The sequence below is a fragment of the Nyctibius grandis genome, chromosome 20, assembly GCF_013368605.1.
Source record: "Nyctibius grandis isolate bNycGra1 chromosome 20, bNycGra1.pri, whole genome shotgun sequence".
Taxonomy (NCBI): Eukaryota; Metazoa; Chordata; class Aves; order Nyctibiiformes; family Nyctibiidae; genus Nyctibius; species Nyctibius grandis.
The window spans coordinates 7,608,097-7,627,018 of NC_090677.1; the positions used below are offsets into that span (position 1 = coordinate 7,608,097).

At 50.8% G+C, this 18,922-nt stretch overlaps 2 protein-coding genes across 2 annotated transcripts; one reads left to right on the forward strand and one right to left on the reverse strand.

Annotated features, from left to right (window-relative positions):
- The first annotated feature begins 425 nt into the window (after nt 1-425).
- Nucleotides 426-15,444, forward strand: DNAAF2 (dynein axonemal assembly factor 2). Its single transcript, XM_068416655.1, has 4 exons — nt 426-1,621; nt 1,673-2,152; nt 12,111-12,257; nt 14,172-15,444. The coding sequence occupies exons 1-4, from the start codon at nt 467-469 to the stop codon at nt 14,703-14,705; spliced, it is 2,316 nt and encodes a 771-aa protein (XP_068272756.1). The 5' UTR covers nt 426-466; the 3' UTR covers nt 14,706-15,444.
- Nucleotides 15,445-16,696: 1,252 nt separating this feature from the next.
- On the reverse strand, nt 16,697-18,576 carry MGAT2 (alpha-1,6-mannosyl-glycoprotein 2-beta-N-acetylglucosaminyltransferase). The gene has a single exon (XM_068416670.1). The coding sequence runs from the start codon at nt 18,516-18,518 to the stop codon at nt 17,196-17,198; it is 1,323 nt and encodes a 440-aa protein (XP_068272771.1). The 5' UTR covers nt 18,519-18,576; the 3' UTR covers nt 16,697-17,195.
- Between the last annotated feature and the right edge of the window lie 346 nt (nt 18,577-18,922).

Genomic DNA, 18,922 nt, shown 5'->3' on the forward strand with positions numbered 1-18,922 from the left:
GGTGGGAGCTGAACTGCCGAGGGTCTAATCCCAAACGGCAGGAGAGGCTGCAGCGGCACTTCTGAATGCGCTCCCATCGGCCAGGAGGGGCTGGCAGTGCCAGTCCGGAGATCCGGGACAGGGGGGAGCAGGAGCCCTGCAAAAGGAGGAGGAGACAGGGGAGACCCGCCCCTCAGGAAGACAGGGGCGAGGGCCGAGAACCAGCACGAAGCCACTGAGGCAAAAGCTCAGCGAGGCCGGGATGGAGGGCGCGGAAGAGGAAAACCACTTTCTCTGAGGAAAACCCCGGGCGCAGCGCCCGCCATCTTGTTTGGCGTCTCCATAGCAACCGGCCGGAAGTGCCCGGCGGCGCCATCTTGTTTGCTATCACCATGGCAACGAGCACGGCCGGCCCGGGGCGCCATCTTGTTTGGCGTCTCCACAGCAACCGCAGCAGCTGGGCCGGGCCGGAGCCGGGGCCGGGGCCATGGCGGGCGCGGGGCGGTTGGAGGAGCTGGAGCTCAGCGCCGAGGAGGCGGAGCGGCTCCAACGGGCCTTCCGCGACGAGCAGTTCCGGGCGCTGTTTGCCGAATACGCGGCGGAGCTGGCCGACCCGGAGCAGCGGCGGCTGTACGAGGAGGAGGTGGCGGCCCTGGAGCGGGAGCGCGGCGTGGAGGTGCGCTTCGTCCACCCCGCGGCGGGCTACGTGCTGCGCACCAGCCAGGCCGGCTCCCGCCGCTGCTACCTCAACGTCTGCAGCAACCCGCACGTCGGGGCGCCGCAGGCCAGCGCCGAGCCCGGCGGCCACCGCTGGGCCCTGCCGTACAGCCTGGCGCCGGGCCGCGAGGAGCTGGGCCGCGGCGGCCGCCGCCGCCTGGTCTACGATGTGGTTTTCCACCCGGCGGCGCTGCGCCTGGCCGCCCGCAGCCCCCGCTTCCGCCGCCTGCTCAGCGACACGGCGCTGGACGCCGTGGAACGCCACTGCGCCGTGCAGCTCGACCGCGCCAACGCCACCGTCCTCCGCGGCATCAAGTACAAGGGCGTCCCGCAAGCGCCCGTCATCCGCACCCCGCTGCCCGGCGGCCCTCCGCCGCCGCCCGCCGACGGCGACTCCCCGCTGCCGCCCTTCCCCTTCCCGCCCGCCGCCCCCCCGCCGCCACCGCCGCCGCCCACCGCCCCGGCCGCCCGGCCCACCGGCCCCACCACGCCGCGCTGGAGCATCCGGCACCGCTCCTACGTGGACCTGCAGGACTACCGGTGCTGCCGCGACTCGGCGCCCAGCCTGGTGCCGCAGGAGCTGGTGGTGACGGTGGAGCTGCCGCTGCTGCGCTCCGCCGCCCAGGCCGCGCTGGAAATCCACGGCCGGGAGCTGCGCCTCGACTCGCAGCGTCCCGCCTACCGCCTGCGCCTCCGCCTCCCCTACGACGTGGACGAGAGCGGCGGGCGGGCCGCCTTCAACAAGGCCCAGCGGCAGCTCGTGGTCACGCTGCCCGTGGTGCCGCGGCCCGGCCCGCAGGAACCGCTAGGCCCGGGCGGGGAGCGGCCGGAGGAGGCCAGGCCCGGCGCGGAGGGGCTGGCCGAGCCGCCGGCGGCGGAGGCGGGTTGCGGGGCGGCTCCTCCCCCAGACCCCGGCGGCGGCAGCGCGGCCCGGAGCACGTGCAGCGGCGGGGACGCCGCCCCGCGCCCCGCCGAGCCCCCCGCGGGCGGCGACCCGCCACCGCCCCGCTCCGGCGTCGCTTCCCCCGCTCCGAGCGCCAGCCCCGAGCCGGCCGCGCCCAGCGGCCTCGGCGGGGACGCCCCTCCGTGCCCTCCCGAGAGCAGCCCCGGCGACATGGCTGTTCCCCGGGATTCCGGCAGCCCCGAGGCCGCCGTGTGCCCTCCCTTCCAGTGCCGGCAGGATGAGGCCTCCCTCACCTTGCTCCTGCATGTGCCCGGCATCCTGCCCCAGAGCCTCAGCGGGGACGTGGGCACGAACCACTACAGCCTCCGCTTCTCCAGTGACACCGGTGCCTATGCCCTCTTCATACAGTTCCCTCCCGCAAACAGGCTGGCGTCCCCCGAGACCAGCGTTAGCGTGTCTGCCCACAACGCTGCCATCGGGCTCGCCAAGGCCCCCGGCAGCACCGGGCCCTGGGAGAAGTTCTGCTTCGGCCTTGACGCCTCCGCTCTGCAGGTAACGGCTTCAGAATGGCAGGGTCGGTGCGTCACGCTCCCCAGAGTGCCACCGCTTCGCTGTGGGCTGTGGCTTTCACTGTTGGGGTTCGTTTAGGAATGGTGTCTCAGGGAGGTGTTAGATTATCGGTGTGAGTTCGGGAGAAATCGGTAGTGATGGAAACTGCTTCCCTCAGAGAACTGTTACTGGATGTAAGTGGAACGACCTAATTAGTGCCAGTCTTGTACGAGCGGTACGAAGGTCACGTCACAGAGCTGACATCTTTGTCCTTGGAATTGAAACGGTTTCTGCTCCCGTGCTGACTTTTTTCTAAGGGAAATTACGATGAAGAGTGAAAACAGAGTCTGCCCTATGTCCTTAGCGTGAGCCTTTAAGGCCGTGTAAATTGCTCATGCAGCCTATTCACGTGAAGAAAGGAGATGTTTATAACACACCAGATGTACACACGCGCGTACAGTGTCATGAAATGCAGGCGTGCATGGAGTGAGTGTCCCTGTGTCTGTATTTCAGGACAGAGCTCCCACTTACAGCCACAGGAACACCTCGTAGTTCAACCAGAGTAACACAGCGAACCGCAGCTGTGAACTGCTGTCGATTGCCATTTTCCTGGGCTAGTTCTTCATCTTCTTACCGGTCTGAATATGATTCTAGTTTAGATGTTTTATTATTTTATGGGTTGTTAGGCAGCGATGCTCCCTGTGGCAGGGGGAGGTTGGCACGCCTCCTCAGAAGTGGCAGTGTCCCCACAAAGCTCAGCTCTTCCTATCAAGAAGCACTCATGCAAGTTTTGTGGAGAACTGTAAGCTCAGGGTTTCAAACAACTTATCATGAGCAGGGATTAAGACTGCACAATTCTTGTGTAACCTTTCAGCCCTGTGATTTCCAGTTTGTCTTTATTTTAGAACAATAAAATCCTCGGCAGGTTGGGTCACGTACCATGGGAGTGCAAGTCCAGAAAATGGGCAGGCTTAACGTATATCCACTGGGATGGTGGCTTGGAGTATCTTAATTGCTCCGTGCCTACAATTAGAAAATACTGCTGGATTCTGAAAGGTATTTATCCAATTACTATACGTGCAGCTGAATCTTCACATTTTATTTCCCATCTGGCAGGCTGCACACCTTTTCTGTAATAGCAACTCCTCTGAAGGAGGAGCTAATCATTTTCAGTATCAAAGATGATGAATTTATTGAGAACCACCTACACTGAGCTGTTTGCAGTGCGTTTGCTTCGCTTTTACCAGAGCAGGAGCCTGCAAGTCTGTGCAAGTGGGGCCACAAAACGTTTGGCACTACTGTTACTCGGTGCCATCAAGTACTGGGTGTCGATGCAACGTCAAATAATCCATCGTGGAAACTGCTGCCCATTTTCTGTGTAGGTACAGAAGGCACGGGGTAGGAGCTACAGGCATTTGATCAGCTTTTTCAGATAGTCTGAATATCCATCTCCTTCATCACGCGCTGGGGTGTGTGTCCTTGCGCTTGTTTTATGGCGTGCAGGCCTAAACCGAAGGTTTTAAGGAAAAACAACAACTTTCTGTGACTCTTTGTGGGGATATAGCTGAAAATTCAGTTTGGGAACAGGAAATTCTGCTGCAGTATCTTTTTAGTATTGTGTTTGATGGACATTTCTGTGTGCCCTGGTCTCAGTCTAATGATTGAGAGTGTTTGGTGTGTGCGTTCGTTGTTATGATTGGGGGAACATCTTTTGATTGAAAGTTGTCAAAAGGGCATGCAGTAATGGGGTTTTGGTCAATGTTACCGTTTTGTGAGTTAAAAAGATCTTTGAATGTGCTGAATTTATTATATATTGCAAAATGTTTTGGGTGGAGTAGGAGGAGGTGGAGATTGGATATCAGTCATAGGCCTCCCAGCCATTCATTCCTGTAGCAAGCTAAAAAAGATTGATTTCTTCTGGGGTGCTGTCCTTTGGGATACCAGGCCTGCAAATTGAAGCAGCTTAAATAGTCTGAAGTCATTTGTTCTGTTTGCCTTTTTTTAACTGTGCTGTTTCCCAAAAGTGCCTGTGCCAGCGCTGATAGCTGCATTCACTGAGAGTGAAGTGAGAAAAATGAATATTTAATTAGAGCTACTATTATATGCTGTCTTCTGTCCATTAACTCTTTGCTCTTTCTTCTCAGCAAGGGTCATTAGCCATTGGAAGGGGCTGCCCAGGGAGGTGGTGGAGTCACCATCTCTGGAGGGGTTTAAGAAAAGCCTGGACATGGCACTTAGTGCCCTGGTCTAGTTGCCATGGTGGTGTCAGGGCCATGGTTGGACTCGATGATCCCAGAGGGCTCTTCCAACCTGGTTGATTCTGTGATTCTGTGGTAGCTTCTCTTCTACTTACGCTGATTTCTTCAATTTGTTGCTGACATCTGTGGTGTTTTTCTGCTTTGAATCTCTTTCTGTAAATCAGAGCTACGGTTCCCACGTTGGGATCTGCGAGGAGTTACATCAGGCACAGAAGAGCTTTTTAGGAACACACACAGTAGCAGGGCCCTGTCTCATCACTCTGGGGAGCTTTCAGTGGCCTCGGCGAGCAGGAATTTTATCCTGCACCTCCCCGCTGCGCTGCTGTCTGCGTGTCTGGAATCTCTTCTCCCACAGTAGCATTATCAGAGGATAGCACGTGGCGGAAGAAGAGGCTGGTGTTTTTTTACAGATAGGAAATTCCTATTCCACTGTCTTCAGGGAAGTTGCTTCTTGCAGGAGACCAAGAGTTTCTGTGTTGTTTCTGCCCAGCTCGGCGATGGCTGGTGCCACAGTGGCTGTCACAGTGCCCTGCCAGGCTGCCTGCGTAGTTGTCTCCCATTAACTTGCTAAACAGCCAGGAAAATATGTTACAATAATTGTTCACCGCGTGAGCAGAAGGCATCTCTTCGGCAGCCTCGTCCCTGGGCTGTGATGTGCAGAGTGTATCGCTTGATTTTGGTTGATCTCTGCCCAGATCCACGCGTGCGATAGCGGTGCCGGTAATTGCATGGCCCTGCCTTGCGTGCTTGTGATGTCCCTGTTATCACACTGGCCTCTTTTCTTGTTGGAAATTGATCTGATACAGATATTGGTAGACAAATGAGTCGAGCTTGTCCTTAGGACGCCGTTCTTGAAACAGAATTTCAAGGTTTTCCTTTTGTAGTCGGATCCGTTTGAATCCCTGCGCTGAAAGATGATATATTTAGAGCTCAGTTTCCATAGATGCTGAGCAGTCTGAATTCCCACCCCAGCAAGTGCTTATTTTCAGCAAGTCTTTACAGTGCAGCGGCCCTCCCTGGACTTTAACTGTGTCATTGCAAGTGTTCCTTCGTTTGGTAGCTCTTGATGTTACTTTGGTTTTACCACTTTCCCACACAATAGTCAGCTCTCTGCTGACCCTGAGCCCTAACTTCTTATCAGCAGTTGCAGCCGTTGCTTCTCTTTCTCTCTGATAGTTTTGCTCCTTGGCTAAACCACAATGTCCACACACTTGTGACGGTGAGCAGAAATCCTATAAAATTAAAGATTCTGTAACTTTGGACTTTGTGGACCGGGGTCATGTATTTCAGGGGTTTAAAAGTTATCTTTTGTCACTGTCCTTGTGCTCAATCACTGCAGCAGAGACCACACAGTGTTAATCTTTCTGCAGGGCTCACTCCAGGCACTGTTTTTCCAGGGGAATGGAGACTCATGACCTGAGGAAGCTGCTGGGCAGTTCATCCACTAATACCTTCTACATCTCTTGCTTCCATTGTTTAGATCCTGGGAGCTCAGGCCTAGGGAACTCCTGCATCAGAGAGTTCCCCTTCGTTTGCAGACAACAGAGCCTGGGGAGTAAATAATGAAAAAATAATGGTTGAGAGTTAAACAACCATTAATAAAATCTGTGAGCCTGTGCCAGGCAAGGTTTCTGAGAACAACATGTCCCAGAATGTCCTGGTTTATGCCAGAGCTGGAGTTGGGCAATTACTAAAATCATGCCCTCTTAAAACACCGTCTTTTAATGTTTTGGGCTCCTGGGGTTAAATGCTCAGTTCTGGACAGAAATAAAAACCAATTTTGTGGTGGGTGTATCTGAACTACTGAGACTTGGAGGCTCAGCATGTGAAACACGTTTGGTAGATAATTAATTCTGCCTGCAGTTTTGGGGTCATGTGTGCTCGTTTTCATGTGATTAGAAGAAGACTGGTTAAAGTAGTAATTCCCTTTCATGCTGATCCACACCCTTCTCAGCAGACTGCAAGGAGTTTGTTCAGAGGATGGGTCAGGGCTTCCCTCCTGGGCTTCCCGTGCCGGGGAGGGAATCGCTGCAGTCAGCCCATCCCTTTTGTCATAAAACCCCATGTTCTGTTGTGGAAAATATTAAGATTTAACTCACGTAAACCCCCACGGGTATCCAGGGCACAGCAGGGAGCAGTGTTTCCTCTGCTTTACTATGCAATGAGGTTGTTTTTTTTTAACAGTATGAAAAATCTTATACTAAACATTCCTGATTTGTTCCTGGTTTGAGCTAAGCATGAGTTATGCTGTTGGTGAGGATTACTTAACACAGGTACCTAAAAGGGAGTTGCACAGCGATACGAAAGCTTTGTGTAACTTCTGTGTGAGTGTTGATGCCTTCATCAAGAGAATGTTTTAGCGGGGTGTGTTACTGAGCATAAAAAGAGACGTGTGATTTTTCTGCTGGCACAGCCACCGGTGCCTTGTGAAGGAGAGCTTTTTGAAGCTCTTGTTGCTTTTTCCTTCAGAAAGCAGCTGGTAAATAACGCTGAAGCCCTCTGACCTCAGCTCACACCTACTGTCACGTGTTGTTTTCTAACCCCAGGACTTCTGCTTTGGCAACAGGTATGCTGTGGGGCAGCTCCTCCAAGACAAACACCCGCTATGACCTGTTTACACAAAAAACCCCATGGGAATAATATTATTTTTAGTTGTCTTTACAACAGAGGGACTGTCAATCGTTGTAATTAATCCTCTTGTTATCTCATTGAACGTGGTATTTGTCTTGTATGAGCTGCCAGATCTATGGCACCCAGGCAGATCCCGTGCTCTCCAGCCGTGCTGGACGTGTGCCTGGCGTGGGGCTGCCGAAAGGCCCCGTATTCCCTGGAAAAGAAGTCATCTGTGGGTGGCAGAGCTACGCTGCTCCCAGCACTGAGAGCGTGCGGAACGGGCCGTGGGCTAGATGTGCAGTCTACAACTACGTGAAGGGAGGTTGTAGCAGAGTGGGAGTCGGCCTCTTCTGCCAGGCAACTAGCGATAGGACAAGAGGACACAGCCTCAAGCTTGGCCAGGGGAGGTTCAGGTTAGACATGAGGAAGCATTTCTTCTCAGCAAGGGTCATTAGCCATTGGAAGGGGCTGCCCAGGGAGGTGGTGGAGTCACCATCTCTGGAGGTGTTTAAGAAAAGCCTGGCCATGGCACTTAGTGCCCTGGCCTAGTTGCCATGGTGGTGTCAGGGCAACGGTTGGACTGGATGATCCCAGAGGTGTCTTCCAACCTGATTGATTCTGTGATTCTGTGCTGCCGTGGGCACGCTGCCTGGGGCCGTGCTGGGGCTGTCCTCCTGCTTGGTCACCTCAGAATTAGGGCTCTTGTGGATAAATACATTTCTTGGTTTGAGAGTCAGCCAAGCATGAAACCTAGAGAGCTGTCATGGGAAGTTGTCCTGGTTTTGCAGGGATAAAATTTATAGAATCCCTTTTCTGTTCCATGTTGTTCCAGTCTGTGCCCAGCTGTGGGCTGGTGATCAAGGCCATGAGCAGTTAAACCCAGGGCAGCTGCCCCAGGCTGGCCCACAGGTGTGTGCTGTACCATTAGTGTCAGGGTCACTATAAATGGGAAAGGTTGTGGGGATGGGGGGCTCTTTGCTCTGCTCTCCCCTTCATCCTTTTCCTCTCTTCTCTTCTTGATGGTTACTATCCCTGGAGGGACTTGCCACCACTCTATGAGCTAAGTATAATTTTGTGTCTTTTGTATTGGTATTGATATCGGTTTTCTTATTTTATTAAATGTTTAAATTTCAACCCACAAGTCTCCCTCCTTTTCCCAATTCCCTTTCTCGTTTGGGAGAGTTGTGTTATATGCTTTCTTTGAAAGTCAGGGTTATAATTTTCAACTTCCAAGCTACTATAAAGAGTTAATATAATAGTTAGGGCTCACTTCTTGGAAGATGATGCTAGAAACTAGGACTGTTGTGCTTAATCCGACAGCAGTTTGGTTTTGGTTCAGTTGATTCTGTTATCAGCATTTCAGGACTCTTGGCAAGTTTTTTGGGAGGTCAGAGGAGGACAGAAAAGGAGAACGGAACAAACTTATTGTTTGATTTTTTTCAAAGTAACCTCTTTCCCAAACTACATTAAGAAACATAATTAGTTTGCTTCTGCTATAAAACAAACTAATTTCTGAACAGCCGTGTAATTGGAAGATGCATTATGGGAATAACGTACTTAAACAAAACAGTTATGTCAGGAGACATTATTAATCTACTGATTAAGCTGATGAAAGCTGCTTTTGAGCTGTTTAATCTTTGCAGTCATGAATACCTTATAATAATTTTCACCCCCAGTACTTTCATTCACCAAAACTTTGAGCTTCAAATTCTCCAGTCGAGCTGGTTTGCGATGGGACCCTACAAACCGAGCGGCCAGGAGATCCCTAGATCCAAGAGCCTTTTCATACTGGCATCAGCTTCTCATTACAGCAGATATGCAAATAATTTAAGCCTGAAAGCTGTCCCGCTTTTAAAACTGTTGCAGCCTGTGTGGGAGGTAACTCCGGGTGGTAACTGGCTCTGAGTTTGGATAAAGTAATGCAGAACAAACTATGGGAGTGCTAAGGGCAGCCGTGGGGGGGGACTGGCTTTGTGCTGTGTTTGCTGGTGTTGCAGCTGTGATGTGCTGTCAGTGCTGTGCGATACGAGGATGGTTTTGAATGACGAAGTGTTCTAGAAACCAAAGTCACTCCTGCTAACGTTTATGTTAATCTGGTCTCAGTTTAGTCACAGGGAAAAACGAATGTGTACCAAACAGCGGATGACAGTATGTGGAGGGGAAAGCAAATTTAATTCTGAGTTGCTAAGAGAGTATCTTAAATATCAGAAAATAAACTGTTTAAACTGAAGAATTATTTTACAGGGTCGTTGAAATCATCTGCAGATGCTTGTCCTCTGCTGCTCTTCCAAGCCAGAGCAAACAGGCTTTAAAATAAATTCCTGAATCATTTTTTTCAAGGTCTGTGCTTTGATAACATCTGCAGTAATATAAACACCTCAGCGTATACTCACCGTGAATGCAAAGTCCAAATTACAGGCGCTGGCCGTCTGAACAGGCTAATGATAATCGTTATATTGATAACGAACAGCATGGCTTGTGCGTACGGCACAAGGTGCCGTGATTTATGGTGGGGCACTGGGTAGTGCTGGGATAAAATTTTAAATACTTACTTGAAATGGAAGTGTAGTGCTCTGGGAATACGGGGTCGAGCTGTACGAAACCTGGTTTGCAAGTGACCCCGTGGTTAAAGTCGCTTGAGACAAAGCGATCTGAGGATGTGATTTGCAATATTTAGACCTAACAGAAAACTTTCCATTACCTGTTGGCTTTTCAAGCATCTCCTCTCCTGATTCCTGTACCAGGGAGGTGGTGGAGTCACCATCTCTGGAGGGGTTTAAGAAAAGCCTGGACATCACTTAGTGCCCTGGTCTAGTTGCCATGGTGGTGTCAGGGCACTGGTTGGACTCGATGATCCCAGAGGGCTCTTCCAACCTCATTGATTCTGTGATTTCTTTTTATTGTTACGCTGCTTATGGACACGAGCAAGGTCAGGTACCAGCTTTGCTAAGAGCACAAATGCACAGTAAGAGTCACAGAATCACAGAATCAGCCAGGTTGGAAGAGACCTCTGGGATCATCGAGTCCAACCATTGTCCTTTCACGAAAGGCTTATGCTCTAACGAGACCAAACAAATGCAGGTTCAGAGGAAAAGAATATGTTTTTCCTCATTTTATATAGGAAAAATGGAGGCAAAGAGACTTGCTCCCAGTCGCAGTAGTCCAGGAGAGAGAATCGAAGGAAGATTGCTGAGCCCCAAAACCCACAGGGGTTCTTTCCCCAAGCGGGGTGTTGAGATGTGGAGATCTGGTAGCAGTTATTTTGGGGGAAAAACAGTAACAAACACTGGTCTGTTTTTGTTTTTGGTTTTTTTTTAAACCTTCACTCAAATTGTGAGTCTCCAGCTTTTAGGAAAATGTTCTTGCTCTTAAAATGAAAACGTGGGGTGCGAAGGAGCGGAGATGTCAGCTAAACGTGACTTAAATTTCTCAGCTGGGTGAGGAGAGTCGTCGTGCTGGAGCAGAGGGGGCTTTGCTGCACTTTCCTTCTCAGCGAAGGCAGGATACCAGGACGGGCTGAACCACACCTCTGAACTCTGCAGAGTATTTCTGCAAGCCTGAAGCACTGGCAGGGTCCCTCCCTGGCAGGCAAGAAAGGATGCAACACGAGGGAATAAGTGCTTTAGGCTTTGTATACAAAAATGCAAGAAGTAGGGATGTTACTGGAGGGTTTTCTGTTAGGGCAACCCTGCTGTAGTCTAATGTTTCCACAAACTGTCTCGGCATCCGATGTTGGGTGTTTGCCTGGATTATAATCTTTCTGGATAGAAAATGAATTCAGTCCTCTGGTTTTGAAAACCAGCAATAGGTATGCTATGACTCTACATATTGTGATTTCTAATTTAAATAGTGAAAAGATACTGTGCTGTTTTATTTTTCCCATACAGATTTTATTTTAAGCTGACGGTTAAATTTTGTGCCTTAGGCACAGCGTGGCATCTGGCTGTGCATAAGGCTCCATCCACAGGGGGCCAAAAATGTGCAGAATTGCCTTTTTGCTTCTCAGTCTGCAAGATGCCGTTGATAATTGAAGTTAACGTCCATTGGGTTGGCAAGAGGGTAGAACTGGACTGAGAAATTTAAAAGTATGACCTAAAGTAGAAGGTTTGCAATTTTCCCCTGCTATTTCCAATTAAAACAGTTCATTGTTAAACAGGAAAGGTAATTCACAGAACATAAGAATAGTCCTCTAGGTTATACCATTTTTATTGTGCCAACGTCTGTCCTTACCCGCAGCCTACAGCAGATGATTTAGGAAGAACATGAGGACAGGGAAAGCTCTGCAGCTCTTATGAAACAGCCCCTCCAGGCTATATTTTAGGACCTTTAATTGCCTGCAACTGATTTAAATCGTTAAACCTGTAGCAACGTGTTTCACATTGTTTGTGAACTGCATGTTAACAGCCTCAAAACACGCCCCAGACTGTCATCTTGAACTGTGGATACCTCGCTAGTGTGTACGCTTGCCTACGTGGAGATCTGAGGGGGCTCCGTGGGTGGATGTGAAATGGATACAGCCATGCATGTTTCATAGCCTTTGCTTCAGAAGGTCTGATCTTGAAGCCTGAGGGTTCAAAGATCCTGCAACGACAGTCCAAGGAGGTGTTTCCTAAAGTAAGACACTGAAACAAATCCATAAAAGCATGACACCTTCCTGATGTTGAGACAGGTGAGGATGGTGGAACAATGTTGGTGCAAATCATTCCTCAGAGGGAGTCCAGATCTATATATCACAGAATCACAGAATCAGCCAGGTTGGAAGAGCCCTCTGGGATCATCGAGTTCCACCATTGCCCTGACACCACCATGGCAACTAGACCATGGCACTAAGTGCCATGTCCAGGCTTTTCTTAAACCCCTCCAGAGATGGTGACTCCACCACCTCCCTGGGCAGCCCCTTCCAATGTCTAATAACCCTTTCTGAAAAGAAATTCTTCCTAATGTCCAACCTGAACCTCCCCTGGCCGAGCTTGAGGCTGTGTCCTCTTGAAATGAATTGCTGACCTGGCTTTGTTTGGAGTAAGTTTCTGGCTCCAATACCACTCAAGTATAGTATGGAAAGAACATAACCTGCTCTTTCTTTTCTTTAGGAAAGACTGTTTGTCAGTGAAGAAAATGTTGATGGATTTCTCAGCACTGTTTTATGCCCTTCCTCATGCTCCCAATCAGCACTGGAAAGCGAGCCATTAATTGAAGTGCCTGATGTAACTGAGGACAGAATTCAAATCAGGTTGAAGGTAAGGATCTCTCCGGCAGTAGTACACACTGCTGGCTGATTTATGTACTTCAGCAAGATCGTATCCAGTCTGACCCAAACAGCTTTATTCCTGTTTTGATACAGCAGAGAAAACCATGGAGTGTAGGGTGTATTTGCAAGTATAAATGTCAGTTTTTAGTAAGTGACCCCAAGTGCTTCCAGGTCAGAGCTGATGACAACGTGCTGCAAATAAATCATGGCAGATGTCGTCAGAACAAAACCAGAATAAAGAAGTGAATAATCCACATCCTTCAAATACCCAGAGGTCTGGGTTCATGTACTGGCGCCCACGGTTAAAGCATGCTGTCTTTTGCATGGACACGTAACCAGAAATGAACTTACCTGGAGGGATTTGGGGTCAGGAGGGAGTGGAGAGGCAAAGAACCTGCCTGCTGGGAGTGGGAGGGGGAAAGGGCTTGTTCAGATGGACAGAGGGTGCTCAGTCATGGCCACTGCTTCACTGTCTTGTCACACAGATAGAGAAAACCTGGAGAATTCTGTGAAGAATTGGGTCTCATTATCTTTGTTTGGTCCAAGAGTTGGAACGCTTGGTGGTTTCCTATTTGTAGATAATTAAACACTGGTCTCAAATTCACTGCTTGTAATGTTTAAGGCCTCAGTTAGGGTGACTGAGGAAGAAGGGCAGCCTATGTAAGGTAGTCTGTTCCTGAAGTCTGCCACAGGATTCAAATGACCTCTCTTTGCAAAACAGGAGATGGACAGATGAAGAGAACATTAGTTTTGTGAAAAGGACAATGTAAAACCCGCAAACCAACTGGGATTTCTTGGTAGACACTGTATCAGAAATTCATTTAAAGATAATATGCAGGGACAATCAGGTTACTTCTGCGGCCATAAACTGGAGACTGCAGATATAGTTAACGTGTAGATGGCTTCTTGGAAAGCAAGTTCAGACGAAGCGTGTGACCTCTGGAACGAAGCTGGAGGACTGAGGAGTTTGCCCTACAGATAGTGGCTCCAGCATTACTTGACAGGCTTAACTTTGCAGCTAGTGTGGATGTACATAAAAATTTAAAACTCAAATTGCTGGAGAGCAGATGTGTGTGTTTTGGTACCCAAGAAAGGCAAGCTGAGGTATCTTAAATAGTCACACTGTCGTGTGGGAGAATCATCCAGTGCTGAGAAGAACTTAGTAGTGTTTCTTTTTTTTCTTGCTGGAGTGAGCAGTGGCTTTGGGGTCAGAGAGGGCTGGGTGTGTAAGGGAGTGACTCAAGTCTTTGAATCCACAGCTCCAGCTGCTCCTGGCCAGATGCCCACCTGATCCTCACTGTCCACTGATACGGACATGAGTTACCAGCTCTTTTTTGCTAAAGCAGTCAATAGCTTATGGTGAAATTGGGTAACGGCTATTTAGACAGCACTGGGTCTCTCAGTTCATACTCTTCTGAGGCAAACTGCAGCAATTCCTGGATTAACTCGCTTAGGCCGGTTGAGAAAGACAGCTCACTTCCCAGTTACACAGTCCACATATGATAAGATGGTAATTTCCCTAATTACACGGTTAAAACACCCTTCTTGCGATGAGAGTTTAGATCCCCTGGCTGATTTTGTGGCCTCTGAGTTCTAGAAAACAACAGCCTGGGCGTGGTGAATCGCCGCTGTTAATTGCGACAGAGGCTGTGGCCACTTGGCAGCGGCCCAGCAGCGTTTCCTATCGCAGAGGAAGCCCTCGGGAGGCAAACAACCGCCCTGCCACTCATTCCCACGCGCGGTACGAGATGAGGAAAACCTCAGCCCCGCACTGGCTTGGCTTTCTGGAAGCAGACGGTGGAGAAACAGGTGTCTTGGCCTGTCTTTGCAGCGGTTTTACGCGCCCCGTCCGTTAGAGCAATAAACCAATTCATTTATTTTCATTCATTTATTCTCTCGCCAGCCGCAGGAAGCGGTCCCTTCTGAATGCCATGGCGAAGAACAGACGCTTAGCAGCTCAGAGGGAGATCTGGCTGAAAAGACAAACGGCGACTACCCCCAAACGCAGGCAGAAACAAACTGTGCCGCAGCTGACGCAGCTGGAGAAGAGCGAGCTACAGAAACCAACAAAACTTCCACATCTCTTGCAACAGCTGAAACAATAGGAAAAGTAGGTTGTAGTTCAGAGCATTGTTTGCAGCGTGAACCTTCTGACACCAGTTCAGCAATTCCTGGCCAATCTAGGAGAGAGGAACCCGATTTAGAAAGTGCTGCCGCAGTGGGCGAAAGGGCCGTGGCCCCCGGCTCGGAAAAACAAGCCGGGCTTCTGCCGGGGGGGCAGCTGGCAGCGGGGTCAGCACAGGGGAACCAGCACAGAGCGGCCTCCCCGCTCCTGCGAGAAGTGAACACGCAGGACGGGAGCGTGCAGATCGTTAGGGATCACGTAACGCGCTGCCCCGTCGCGTTTCAGAACTCTTTGCTGTATGAATTGGATTAGTTTAATTATTTTAGGATTTCCTTCTGTTGTTTGATGCTTACTGCGACTTCCACGTGCTGGTTTGTGACTTCAGGGCTAAGAGGAGAACACAGGTTCCTACTGAAACTGTTTTGTTTACATGTCAGTACTTACGTTCTTAATAATTTTTGAAGTTAATAGGTAGGTCTGAGTTTTCTAATCCCATGTATGGGCTGAAATAGTTTTACTTACCCAGAAAGATGCAGTTGAAGGGGAATCTGAGCTCCTGGAAGAAAATGCATCTCTATTGTTTACATAACTTTCTTAGTTACATTACAGGGAGTATTTGTACATATCTTTCTTCTAATGGCTCCCTCAGGAGCTGCTGTGTTTAGCCCACCTAGAAATGAGCAGTATTCATCATTTCTCAAACCTTTCATTTTGTGATCGCTGCAGGATTAGACTTGTACTGATTTTTAGCAATCAAAAGAAATTTCTAATTACACGGAGAAGTTCTAATTAGTCTCCTAGAAATAATCAACGTTTATACCATGTATTCCATCCTAGTACATTACTTCAGCACACAGCACCCAAACATACCCCAGTCTGTCAATGGAACACATTCAACTGCACAATAAAAACATCCTCTCTTGTTGCACGTCTGCTACTAAGTAGTTACAATTTGTAAAATGGATTCACTTTATCCAGATCAGATTTACTTTTCAAAACCAGTTCCCCACGAGGTTCAATGTGCTGTTTGCTGGTTTCTCTCTCAAGTGTAATAACCAAAAGAACGTATATAATAATAAACAACTTTCAGTTCCCTTTCTGACTGCTTCTGAAATAACTCGTGCTTTCTTTCGAGTTGTACAAGACAGATGTGCTTTAGAAGAAAGTTAAATTTGGCTTTTTTCACAGCTGCTCTGGAATTACTTGTACATTTTGATGTTCAATGGGGGGGTATGCAGCGTGAGCGTTACTTTTGTAAGTTCAGCGGAAGCCACAGCTGCCGAAAGCGCCTGCCCTACCCTCTGCCCCAGCGCAGCACCGACCCAGCGGAGGGGGGGTAAGTGGTTTGCTGGGTTCAGTTTAACCCCAATCAGCTCCGTTGCGCAGCTCCTTGTGGGAGTATCAAAGGGCTGAGGCACAGGCACAGCTTTTTCAGCTCTGACTTGGTGCAAGTACCAAAGCTGCTACAAAATCATGGCAGTTAAATTACCCCTGGAAAAGAAAAGAGCATCTTATCGTGGTCAAAATGAACATACAAAACTTGGCTCTTTCTCAAATGAATGTTTAACCAATATATTCACAACCCATACGACAAATGGTGGTAAAGGGAAAGCCTTGCTCCATGCCCTTCATAAGTAACTCTTCTAGCTGGAGTCCTAACAGCACCAACCCCATTTTCCCTAATTAATTTTTATCCCCCTCTCCAAATCTCTCAGCATAAAATCTACCTCTAAATATTGCTTGTCTGTCACCTTAGCATTGTGTTTTCTTTCTCTAATATACTTCTGTTCTACAAAAAGCTGCTTCTGTGCTATTGCTACTGGTGGTGCTTCCCAGCAGAGCGCCGTTACAGCAGCTGTACCGTGACTTCAAGCTGGCGAGGAAGCGTTCGACGTTAACGGCCCTGCTCCCTCCCGTTCGTGGCTTTCAGCTCGTTTCCATTACACAGCAGTATTTTTTTACTGGTCTCTATACACAGCTGACTAATTTGAAAGCGAACTTTTTTGGATCCAAACAAAAGGGGTATCGTGCCACGCATTTGTTACTCTATTCTGCCTCAATTAGTGAGTATCACTAAAAATTTAATGAAGTTAAACACACGCTACTAGAAGGGGTGATGGCACGTTTTCAGCCCTCTGGATTAAAGACAAGGCACCCTCCCCACCCTGGTCCTGACTTTCTAGCAACATGAGATGACATCATCTTTTTGTGAGACTCAAGAACTTCGCTGGTATTACAAAACAACTGAATTTTATTTTGGCAAAACTAAAAAAAAAATCATATATTTATCTATATTGTAGTAAAAACAATGTGTGGGGTTTTTTTTTCCTTCATCTATTCATCAACACATCGCAACCAAAACGGGATGCAGGTATCAGGCATGAGGCAACCCCAGGCGGGATGGCAGGAGGTGCAAAGCCCAGCTCCCACCAGGCTGGAGCTCAGGAGGGCTCAGTCCCCTCCCTCGCTCCTCACCACCTCCCCTCATGGGGGAAAACCCCACACCAAAGCACTACGAGCACCTGAAAAAATGCACTTAAATACAAGTTTCCTCCTCCTCCCAGTAAGCACAGCAGCGGCCAGCCTTTGCCAAGGGGCTGTGACGCTGCTCTGAGCAGCAAGTAGCCCGTTTCCAGGACGTGGTTGCCAAACATAAAAGATTTACTATTTTGGGACACCTTTTACAAGAATGTTTATTCATATTAAAGCAGAAACCAACTCATAAATGCTTTTTATACACTTGTGTGCCTATAAAAGGCAGCATGGAACAACTCAAAAAGAAAAAGGCTGCGAGAACGATCCTCACTGAAGTCTGCGGTAACTTTTACAGAGTTCGTGGTCCCTAATGTCTCCCCACCCTCCGTTTTTCACGTGAGGGGAAAGGGGTGCCATGGAGTACCTTTTACTGACACTCATCGTTTCGGGAAACAGGTACTGTTGGTTGCTGTTCAAGAGAGAGTCAATTTTGGCACTCTGGGTGGACGGTCTGCAGGATTTCTTGTGGTGCATGCCACAGTCCCCCGTGTGAAAAATCCGGGGGATTTCGGGAACCAGCACTTTCCAGAACTTTGGAAGACAAGAGACAGTCAAGTGCTGCAGAGTCCAGTCCCAGTTGTAGTCATCGTAGGTGCAGAAGGCGTCCGTGCACTCGATGAGCTTCTGGTAGGTGTCTCTGCCGAAGGCCATGCCCATGTTGTGCTCGGTTGACTTCCACGTCTTCATCTCCACCTTGTCGGCGCGGCCGGCGAAGCCACCACGGATGGGGCTGTAGGTGCCCAGGGAGACGATCTGGCACTCGGGGCACTCCCGCTCGCGCAGCGCCCACAGCTTTTTGAGGACGTGGTAGAAGTCTGGTGCCAGGTAGTGGTCCTCCTCCAGAAAAAGGATGGGCCCGGCGTGCTCCCGCAGCGCCCGCACCCGCTCCCAGACGAAATGCAGCTTCCACCACCAGTGGTGCTTGGTCTGGGAGAAGCGAGCTTCGCGGTAGTGCCCGAAGGAGTCGGGGTACTCGGCGTTGATGCAGCCCAGGCGCAGGGCCGCCGCCTTGCCCACGTCGCGGGGGCAGTCACGGGGGTCGTGGCCGGGGAACTCGCGGGGGTAGAGCTGGATGCTGAAGGGGAAGAAGACCTGCAGGACGGGGCAGAAGTCCACGCCGGCCGCCAGCCGGTTGAGCTCCTCGGCCCACAGGTCGTGGCTCAACACCAGCAGCACGTTCTCCACTCCCGCCGCCCGCCGCAGCGATTCCAGCAGCAACCGCAGGTGCTCGGCTCGATCGTGCACCTGCACCACCAGCACCACGTCGGCGGCGGATCGTACCGGGAAGCGCCCGGCGTTCCGCACCGGCTGGTCAAAGTTCAGCCGGTAAACGAGCGAGCGGTAACTCAACGTCCCGTTCTCGGTAAACAGCGACGGTGCTGAAGATGCAGCCGAAGCGTTAACAGCGGGGCGGCGCGCCGGCGGTTCGCTGACCCGCACCGGTTCCCCGGTGGTACCGGTACCGCCCCGCTGCTGCTGCTGCTGCCTCCTCCGCCCGCCACCGCCGCCGCTTCCCCACAGCGCCAGCGCGCAAACCGCTAACGCCACCGCCAGCACCAACACTTTCCGCTTGTAGATCCGCAGCCGCATCCTTCCCGGCGGCGGCGGCCGCCGTTCACCGCCGCCCTCCCGCCGCCGCCGCCGCCGCTCCCGCAGGCAGCGCGCGCGCGCCGCCGCCGCCCCACCCGCACACGTCGCCTCACGCCATAGGACGACGCTGTCTCTGCCGCCGACGTCCTATTGGTCGGCAGCGCCGTCACTCGCCCGCCGCTTCCGCCGGTGGGCGGGGCGGCGCAGGCGCCGTCCGCCATCACCTCAGAGCGGGGCCGCCGTCACCGCAGCCGGGGGGCGGGAGAGGGTGCGGAGCGCGTCCCGCACCTCCTCCCGCCTCCCGGCCCCGGCTACACTGTGATTGGTCAGCGGTAATTAATTAGTAATTAGGCAAAGCGCGTTGTGAGGGGGTTGGGGTGCCTCGTCGTGGAGGGGCGAGGCTG